This window comes from Oncorhynchus nerka, linkage group LG6, assembly GCF_034236695.1.
Source record: "Oncorhynchus nerka isolate Pitt River linkage group LG6, Oner_Uvic_2.0, whole genome shotgun sequence".
Taxonomy (NCBI): Eukaryota; Metazoa; Chordata; class Actinopteri; order Salmoniformes; family Salmonidae; genus Oncorhynchus; species Oncorhynchus nerka.
Genome location: NC_088401.1, coordinates 82,999,645 through 83,009,939, shown reverse-complemented (window position 1 = coordinate 83,009,939; position 10,295 = coordinate 82,999,645). Strand labels below are relative to the sequence as shown.

Genomic DNA, 10,295 nt, shown 5'->3' with positions numbered 1-10,295 from the left:
CGTCTGCTAAATGACTTAAATGTAAATGTCTATCACGGTACCACTCTGAAAGTCAGAGCTCTTCAGTACAGGCCATTCTACTGCCAATGTTGGCCTATGGAGATTGCATGGCTGTGTGCTTGATTTTATACACTGGTCTGCAATGGGTGTGGCTGAAATAGCTAAATCCACTAATTTGAAAGGGTGTCCAGATACTTGTGCCTATATATAGTGTAGGTTGACCCATTCAATTACAGGCAAGGTAATCCCAGAGGGTGTTGGCCTGACAATGGTGTGCCCTTTGAAACCCTATGATAGATACCGATGCTCCTGAATAGCACTATGTTATATATAATACTGATTTGACCCATGCCATGGCTATTGTGTACTGTACTAAAGCATCTGTTTTGATGAAGTCCTCCAGAGCCGCCTGTCGTCCATTGCAGTCGGCAATTTCCTCTTCAGTTTGGTGCCGCTCTTAAACTAGTCCACGTGATCTCTAGTTTACATGAACATGCTCTGTTAAAATGGTTAGCATTGATTTCCATCCAATGTAGGAAACTGACCTACAAGAGAAGGAAAACCACTTCTTGTAAATGAGAGGGAAAACAGATGTACATCTTGGCAATACATTTGCTCGATGATAAAGAATAACTTCCTTAATCCTCTTGGTTCCTGTGCGGAACATAAGGCATCGACTACAGGAGTGCCACTGCTTCTGATCTTCTGCCTTTTTGGGGGATGGCATGTTTCCTTAGGGCGGCCACGGTTCCTTTTCTCATAATGAACAAGGGCCGATTTCCTGGACACAAATTAAGCCTCATCTAACACTAAAAAGCATGCTCATTTGACATCTCCAGACATGCTTTATAGTCCAGAAGTAGGACTAATGTGTCCAGGAAACCAGCCTATAAAGATGAACTCCATGTATAGACTACAGAAGTCAGGTTTAAAACAGTAAAACATGTTTATTCAGTTCTCTCATCAGCTGATTTGTCATGATGAAGTACATCAGTAGTGAAAGGCAGACCGGATGTTACATGCTCGATAATAACCATTTACAACCATGATTCAACTTCACAATTTAAAATAAAACCATTACTTGCATTTGACCTGAAAAGACAGTGGTGGTAATACACAGGACTGTCCAAGCAGTACATACACGTTCCTTTAAGAAACAGGGAGAGAAGGCCAAAACCAAACTGGGCTGTTCCAATTCAACTAGTTAGTTTAAGACCCTTTTTATTTTTATTATCTTTCAACAAATTCAAGTTCAGGATGATGTAAAAGACGAGGAGAAAAGCCCAGATCATGTCAAAGTCAGGAGAAAAGGAGAGATGGATCACATTCCAGAATCCCAAGGAACAAAACAAAACGCGAAGGGAGGGAGGGATGTAGAAGCCATCTTTGTTTTATAATACTCAAAGAGTCGGGGCAACTGACATCAGTAGTAGTAGTAACTGGCATGGTAGGACATCAGACCAACTTCAGAGTGACATTCACTGACGAGGTCCCATGTAGCGACCTCCTTCACTGGGTCCAGTACCTCGTCCAGAGCCAAAGCTGGGTTTCTGTGCCATGCCACCCCTGGTGGGGGGGCCCCTGGGCCCTCCTATCCTCTCTCGGGGCCCTCCGGGGCCACCTGGACCTCTGGGGCGGATGTCTCGCCGATCCCCTTCCCGGGCGGAGCGAGTCTTCTTTTCCTCCACGTTCAGTCGGACATCGCCTCTGAACTTAATGGGCTACAAATGAAAGAGGACTGTTAGTATATTAACTCATTTAAATGATCCAAAAAAACTGTAAAGATCAGAGTGGGCTTTTAGAAAGGATTGTACACGCGCAATAATTTTTTGAATGACATGTACTGCTTCCAAAACAGACATGGGAATGTGAAGCACCTTTCTATCATCATTGAAATGGAGCCGAAGGCTTGGACAAAATGGAGCCGAAGGCTTGGACAAAATGGAGCCGAAGGCTTGGACAAAATGGAGCCGAAGGCTCGGACAAAATGGAGCCGAGTTCATCAAATCAGCACATTGGTAATTAAAACACTCAGGCTTAACATATGTTTAAAAATAATTAGTACCCGGTTGCTTAGGATTTTCTGTACAGGTTCCGAATCGTCAAACACCACAAACCCAAAGTTGGGAAGCTTTCCTCCGCTGTTGATCCGTAGCTCAAGCACAGTACCATACTCTGTAGGAGGAACCAGATCATATTAAAATGACAACTCTTTCAACCAATCAATTACTTCCATCAGTTGCTACAAAGCATTCTGTGTTCTGTTGCAGAGACTCAAATCATTTAAAATGAGAAAGATCAATGATTCTAATAAATTATGTCTAACTGTTTTACAGGTCATTTGGGGACTATGATCATTTAAGACTATCCATCTAAATGTGGTACTACTACACCCCAGGACTGATTACCATATACTGTCCCTATTTAATAAATTATTTGCCAGTTGAAACCACAAAGCCATTCATTCAAAAGCTTTTTTGCAGACCATGAAAGAGGGACATACGTTGGAAAAACTCCTTGAGCTCTGCCTTGTCCACATCATGGGGAACGTTTCCTACAAAGAGCTGGTGAGCGTCTGGATACCTCACCACACGGCCAACCTCCGACGACTCTCCCTGCTCTCCTTCCCGCACTGCAGACCAAGAGCAGAGACCCGACAGAGGTATGAGAGGAGATCCACTTTATTAACGGTCACGTATACACGTCGAATGTTTCTTCAAACAATAAGCACTACACACAGATTCCCATTCAGAGTTCAGACTAACAGACAGGTTTACGTCTAACGTAGACAGCATACTGTAGCAATTTTTATATATTTTTTTTACAACAAATCTGTGTTCTTATTGGACGAGGTAAGGTAGTACACATCACAGTTGCACTTCATTTCGATACATTTTCTACATCCTGAACATGATCCAGCTTCCTGGTGGATGGTACCGTGTGTTGGGGGTGAGATGTTATCTGGTGGATCATACCTCCTGGTCGGGGTCCTCTGACTGGTGGGGGGCCTGGCCTTGCTTCCCGTGGTCTCTGGTCTCCTCTCGGTTGTGTTCTCTGTGCTGCGGCTTCTGTTTTCACCTCCACCCTGGGCTAAAGCACCAAGAAAAGACCCTGAGAAACCAGGCTAGAAGACCAAGACAACAAGGCTCCAAGCTAAATCACTAGTTGATTGCGTTCGTTGTCCTTTAAGAGGAACGTTGATTTTTTTTAAAGTCACATGTAAATGTTAATTATACCTAATCATAAATATAGTGCATGTGGTCTTTCAATTGGTAGGATACATACAAGATGTGTAATAGGTGATTTTTATCACCTTAGTAATCAATATAGAATGTGTGGTTGTTTCTTCTGCTGGTATTTAATGCATCATGTCAGCTACAGCAGGACTGTTTTTTTTTTTTTTTTTTTTACACAGAAAAGTAACATACCGGTGCCGAGGGAACTTTGACGACGTGGGGGGGGATGCCAGAGACTGGGACAACGCCGCTAGGGGGAAGGTTCTTACTGGTGACAGAGGCCCAGGAGAAAGGCTGGAGGAGAGACCAAACAGACGGTACTAAATCAAGCTGAATGAGGTCTGGTAGCTGTACAGGGAAACCACTAGAAGCTACGTAAACATTTTTATTTTACCTTTATTTAACTAGGCAAGTCAGTTAAGAACAAATTCTTATTTTCAATGACAGCCTAGGAACAGTGGGTTAACTGCCTGTCAGCTCGGGGGGTTTGAACTTACAACCTTCCGGTTACTAGTCCAATGCTCTAACCACTAGGCTACCCTGCCGCCCAATGAATCTAATGAAGAACATCAAGGGTCAAAAGGAAGGAATTTCTCCGCAATAGTAGTTAATCTACAAAATTAGCTAATCAAAGCTGATGCAACCAAAATGGTTCTTAAACCAAACTGGAATAATCAGAGGTGTAGACAAGTCACATATTGCCTGCCTAGTGACCTCTACAGTGGATAACCAGCCAAAACCTCCAGAGAGGAATAGACAGCCAGGTCACACAAAGAGGGAATCACAACCACCATGTTGACATGACCACAGCGTAGCCAACAGAAGGGTTGAGACCTACCCGGTTATCTTCAGCAGGTGCGGGGGCAGGGTCAGCAGTGGCAGAGGGCAGGGGTGAGGAGACTGGACACTGCTCTCCCTGCTCCTCTGTGGCGTGTTCCTGCTGCTGCGGGGTCTCTGGCTCCAAACCCCGTTTTCCATCCACCACGTCTGGCTCCGCCTCTAGCTCCGCCTCCGCCTCAGGCTCCGCCTCAGGCTCTGGGGTTAAAGCCACCTCCTCCTCTGGTCTCTTGGCCTCAGTGCTGATATAACAGACACACACATCTAATATTAACCCAAGGATAGACTAGAATGAAGTGGCACTAAATAAGTCACAAGTAATTTATTGGGTAAACCACCAATATTTCCCGTTACAGAAAAGCCAATAAATGTGAAGTCTAAATTGTCTGGGGGCGCAGTGCAAAATAATGTTTCCAGTTTACCCGCCAAGAGGGGATGGTTTCTCCATAACAGTGAAGACTAGAGGTTGACCGATTATGATTTCTCAATACAGATTGGACAAAAAAGAAAGAAGCCGATACCGATTAATCGGCTGATTTTTTACATCTATATATAATGACAATTACAACAATACTGAATGAACACATTTTAACTTGAAAACAAATCTATTTAGTCTCAAAACAAATAATGAAACATGTTCAATTTGGTTTAAATATGGCAAAAACAGGGTTGGATAAGTAAAAGTGCAATATGTGCCATGTAAGAAAGCTAACATTTAAGTTCCTTGCTCAGAACATATGAAAGCTGGTGGTTCCTTTTAACATGAGTCTTCAATATTCCCAGTTGAGAAGTTTTAAGTTGTAGTTATAGGAATTATAGGACTATATCTCTATACCATTTGTATTTCATATACCCTTGACTATTGGATGTTCTTATAGGCACTAGAGTATTGCCAGCCTAATCTCGGGAGTTGATCGGCTTGAAGTCAAACAGCTCCGTGCTTCAAGCACTGAGCTGCTGGCAAACGCAGTAAAGTGTTGTTTGAATGAATGCTTACAAGCCTGCTGCTGCCTACCACTGCTGTTAGACTGCTCTATCATAGACTTAATTATAATAAACACAGAAATACAAGCTTAATATGGTCAAATCCAGAAACTATCATTTCGAAAACAAAACGTTTATTCTTTCAGTAAACCTTCCCCTAACCCGGACGACGCTGGGCCAAACCTTCCCCTAACCCGGACGACGCTGGGCCAAACCTTCCCCTAACCCGGACGACGCTGGGCCAAACCTTCCCCTAACCCGGACGACGCTTCCCCTAACCCGGAAGACGCTGGGCCAAACCTTCCCCTAACCCGGAAGACGCTGGGCCAATTGTCCACCGCCCCACGGGTCTTCCGGTTGCGGCCGAATGCAACAGAGCCTGGACTCAAACCCAGACTCTCGTGAGACAGCTAGCAATACCTTAGACCACCGCACCACTCAGGAGGCCCCTAGATTGCGCCTTCCTGAGAACAAAGTAACGAGGCTGATGGATATCGTATGCTGCTTTAAAAAGGAGTGGGACAGTTTTGATTTTCCAACAGCAGCAGCTCACTGAGCAGGCCAAGGACAGTCGCAACTTAGAGACAAATTGTGTTGGTCAGGACAGTTGTAGAAGTTCTGCTCCCCTAAGCAAGATCAACATGTGCTGCCCGTTTCATGTATAGTAGTCTATAAAGATTTGAAATGGATAGATAGACAGGAGTAAAGTATTATGTGCAATCGGTGCATTTCAGTTGAGCGTATTCAGCAGCCAACTGCCCATAGTACGAAGCTGGTGTCAATAAGTCACATGACCTCACAATAGTTCAAATTCCAATAAGCATAACATTCATTAACATCCTCCAGTAGAAATGTAAACCTATAACACGGTTGTCCAAATTTGATTGGACAACATCAGTGTAAGAAATTAATTTTGTGGCTGCCTAGTGTTCCCTTTCATTTGCTGTGGTGCTGAATCGCAACGGGAGTGGGGCGGACCAGCCCGGGTCATAGCTAGAAGGGATAGATTGTCAAATGAACGTCAAAAGTTTCATTTTAACTAACCCTATTCCTAATTCTCCAAACATGCTGTGTAAATACTCCTAACCTGATACGAAAAGTCAAATCTGATGTTAATTTGACAAGCTGGATCCATTCTAGCCATGACCAGCCTGTTCTAGTGTTCGTAGACAGCCAGGTTTGGTTATTTATTTAAAAAATGAAATGTCAAGGATAAGTTCAATTAGTTACTTGAAAACCGCGCAGTTTTGTTTTTTATTAATTTAAAAGGTTTATACAAATAGCCTACAGAACAAATAATATATTTGGAGTTACGTTTTAGTACGGTCTAGGTGACTTGTTCCTTCTAGGTTAAATGTTTTTTTTATGATATATAGCTGGGGTGAAGACGCAACGGTCAATGTTTTGCTTTTCAATAAAACCGGTCATGATGGTATAAGAACATAGTTCTACCCTTTACATTCTGTTAAGATTAATTACAATCATCTAAAATATATATATATATATTTTGAGCACCATGGGTGGATACCTCTCTCACTCCTTCTCTGATGAAAGGTATGTTTTCCACCATTCATGTTATAGTATTACAGGCGTAACATTGAGGATGAAAAGTGGAATGCTGATGTAGTCAAGACTAAGATAGATACGTTTCCTTACCAAGGTGTCTGTTTGTAGAAGGCTGCAGCCCCTTCCTGGGCCACCTCAGGTGATGGCACTCTCTCCTCCATCTCCTCCACATCCTCATCAGACTCTGAAACACCAAGAACATGACTGAGTCCCAATTACAGCAGTTTTAGAGCTAAATGAAATACCGGTTACATGAGTCATTTAGCAGATGCATCTATATACCTAAACGGTGAAGGGATATTATTCATAATAGTAGCGTTGACCCAGAGGTACAAAGCACCGCAATGGAGTTCAATAAGAGCAACAACTCTAACCATTATGTATTAGTGATGAGACATAAATGACATAAGAGACCAAACAAGCCAAACGTAAAGAAGCTTCCTAATCTTTAACTGGCTCACCTTCAGGGGGTTCTGAGTCAGAATCCCCAAACACTTCGTCTTGGTAACGGAATACATCGTTGTGAACGTAGAACTTGTTTGTTACAGTGCCCTGAAACACCAACGTCATTGAGTTTAAAACAATTAACCCTTTAACTGAACACTAATACATAAATGAAAAATGTTTCAAGGACAAATTTCCAATGTTCCTCTATACAGTTGAAGGACCTACCTCAGGGGCCAGCACGAATGTCTGCATGAATTTGCGCATGGGCTGCATGTCGTTGGACAGCTCCCCCATCACTTGCACCACGACGCCCTCGTTCAAGGTCGCATGGGCGTCCACATGTCTGATCTTGGTGTGGCAGTCACGAAAGTTCAGCGCCAACACTTTTTTATGGATCTCCTTTTATACAGAAATAAAGACCTTGATGAGAATCTCAAACTTAAAATGTGTTAGACTTGTATCAAAAAGCCTGCCTGACAATATATTACCCATCTTTAATATGAACATACTGAGAGTCCTTTGCCATAAAATCACGTGTGAATGTTTCACGTTGGATATTTTACAAAGGAAATGTATAATACTGCTTCACGAAGTGATGCAAATATAATTTGGGGATATTGTATTAAAGTACTCACCGACTGTCCATAGACTGATTCAACTGGTTTGCCATTGTTGTCCAGACCTCCATGTACATAGGAGGAATTTTTCCCATAAAACCTAAAACAAAAAACGTTTAAAATCAGTTATTTCTCATCTTTGTAGTAGAGGGATAGATAACCCATTAATATATTAAAGCAGATCACAATGGTACAGATACTGTTTGGGAACAATTTTCTAGTACTGTACTGGCTTTACCTGTGCAGGTAGTCAGTCAGGTGCCTGGTTGAATAGTGTGTAGTACTGTATTGGCTTTACCTGTGCAGGTAGTCAGTCGGGTGCCTGGTTGAATAGTGTGTAGTACTGTATTGGCTTTACCTGTGCAGGTAGTCAGTCAGGTGCCTGGTTGAATAGTGTGTAGTACTGTATTGGCTTTACCTGTGCAGGTAGTCAGTCAGGTGCCTGGTTGAATAGTGTGTAGTACTGTATTGGCTTTACCTGTGCAGGTAGTCAGTCAGGTGCCTGGTTGAATAGTGTGTAGTACTGTATTGGCTTTACCTGTGCAGGTAGTCAGTCGGGTGCCTGGTTGAATAGTGTGTAGTACTGTACTGGCTTTACCTGTGCAGGTAGTCAGTCAGGTGCCTGGTTGAATAGTGTGGAGTACTGTATTGGCTTTACCTGTGCAGGTAGTCAGTCGGGTGCCTGGTTGAATAGTGTGTAGTACTGTATTGGCTTTACCTGTGCAGGTAGTCAGTCGGGTGCCTGGTTGAATAGTGTGTAGTACTGTATTGGCTTTACCTGTGCAGGTAGTCGGGTGCCTGGTTGAGTAGTGTGTAGTACTGTCGGACAAACTCCCGCCCCACGAGCTGGGCACTTGGTTTCTCCATCACCATTTCTTTGGTCAGCTGAAGAGAACTGAAACAAGGTGTGGTTGTCATGGTGTGGATAATGGAGTCTGATCTGTACCAGTCACCATCCGTGTCTGTTCTGTCTGACAAACCCGGCAAACCACATCACCCAGCTATTTATTTAGCCAATCGTGGCGACAAGAAACGTTACCATTAGCACAAACGTTACAGGAGGCTGTGCAAGAGCATCATTTGCATCTAATCTATTGGATGACTAGCGCGCTAGAAATCTAGTCAATTCAACCAATAATAGGTTTCAGTTTATAGTAGTATGAAATTAATTATAGGAGACAAATGAGTCGCCCAGACCCACCCAGTTAAACTGTCTAACGTCATTTAGCTAAGCTGTGCTTCAAGGGTTTTATGCCCAGAAAGGCCGAACTGCAACACCGGTCACGTCATCGACAGAAAAACGATGTTATCGAAATGTAACGACTTTGACCGGTTATGTCGATGGCCAGACAACGATATCTTATTACCCAAATTAACTCGGACAGCTGGAAATAGCGAACTACGATATATTGTATCAGCAACACGTGTGGTAAATACAATGCTAACTAACTAGCTAGCTAATTAGCCAAGGTTAGCCACGGCTCCTTTTCGCTCAGTTTATTTAAAACGAGCAAAATACTTAGTTACCGAAACGTAGCAGACTAAAACAGCAGTCGACTGATAATCTTCGACGTCAAAACTGATATCATAAACATCTGTACAGACAAACATCGCTAACTGGGCAGCCATGGCTCGCTAGGGGAAAGGCCAGTCTTTCAACCACCCCAGTCGGATTAGTTGACCATTTCGACGGTCCACTCGGGCATTGACTGATTTAACCCACGTTAAGTCTCATTTCGTGGCACAATCAAATAATTTAAGACAAGTATGTACTAGCGAGGTGACGTTAGTTAACTGGCTAGTTAGCACAACTAAAAATGACTTAGCTTGTATCATGCCAACTAGCGTTAAGCTTACTAGTTAGCATCAAACAGCGCCTTAATAAGATTACGAATATTACTGCAGCGGATATTTATTCAATAATTCCAAACAGGGTTACTTACCAGGAGGCAATTGTTAAAAATGGTTTATTTAAAAAAATTGTGATTTCACTGAATCACCTCCGCTCTGCCAGGCGGTAACTAGAAAGATTGTTCTAGCAGGGAAACGCAAAACGTGTTCGGCTGCTCTTTTACCGGTCTCAAACCTGGACAACCTACCCAGAATTTACAGTCTTAGATGCACAAACCAATGAATTTACTGCGAGAGGAAATATGTCGCCAATCAAATGTATGTACTCTGAGCAGTTTAGTGTACAACCAATCGTCGTGGAGTATGTGTAGCCCTGTCAGTCTAAATGTAGCCAATAGGAAACGAGTGTGGTGGATTCCGATTATGGGTATGATTGGTTAAACATTTTACGCAGCGGCACACGCTGGATCGTGCCCCGATCGAAATTAATGGGGGCGTTTTTCGCTGCATTGATTTAACACTCCCACCACACATTTTGTATTTATTTATTGAACCTTGATTTTATTAACAGGAAGTCGTGCTGAGATGAGCCCTGTATACACACCAATACACACCAAACACATCAATAGGCTGGCTATACATTCTTGTATATACACATTTAACATTTTAGTTGTTTTAAGATTGCTAGGTGGGACAACTGCATTTCACAGTCATAGTAAGTACATCTTTCCTCAGTAAAGTAACTATCTGCAAAGAC

The 10,295-nt window shown here is 42.8% G+C and overlaps 1 protein-coding gene across 1 annotated transcript; it reads right to left on the bottom strand.

The window, feature by feature from the left end:
- Positions 1-927: 927 nt before the first annotated feature.
- On the bottom strand, positions 928-9,786 carry LOC115116890 (ras GTPase-activating protein-binding protein 1-like). The gene is made up of 12 exons (XM_029645355.2): positions 9,631-9,786; positions 8,466-8,582; positions 7,706-7,787; positions 7,296-7,469; positions 7,085-7,175; positions 6,714-6,807; positions 4,075-4,315; positions 3,429-3,530; positions 2,976-3,090; positions 2,504-2,632; positions 2,066-2,175; positions 928-1,721 (listed from the first exon to the last, which is right to left on the bottom strand). Exons 2-12 carry the CDS (start codon positions 8,558-8,560, stop codon positions 1,479-1,481), a joined length of 1,476 nt encoding a protein of 491 aa, XP_029501215.1. The 5' UTR covers positions 8,561-8,582; positions 9,631-9,786; the 3' UTR covers positions 928-1,478.
- Between the last annotated feature and the right edge of the window lie 509 nt (positions 9,787-10,295).

Coding starts and splice junctions, on each gene's coding strand:
- LOC115116890 (XM_029645355.2), bottom strand. CDS start 8,560: ATGGTGATGGAGAAACCAAGTGCCCAGCTCGTGGGGCGGGAGTTTGTC. Junction 6,808..7,084: donor TGACTCAGAACCCCCTGAAG/GTGAGCCAGTTA, acceptor TTGGTGTTTCAG/AGTCTGATGAGGATGTGGAG. Junction 3,531..4,074: donor CACCTGCTGAAGATAACCGG/GTAGGTCTCAAC, acceptor TCTCTCCTCCAG/CCTTTCTCCTGGGCCTCTGT.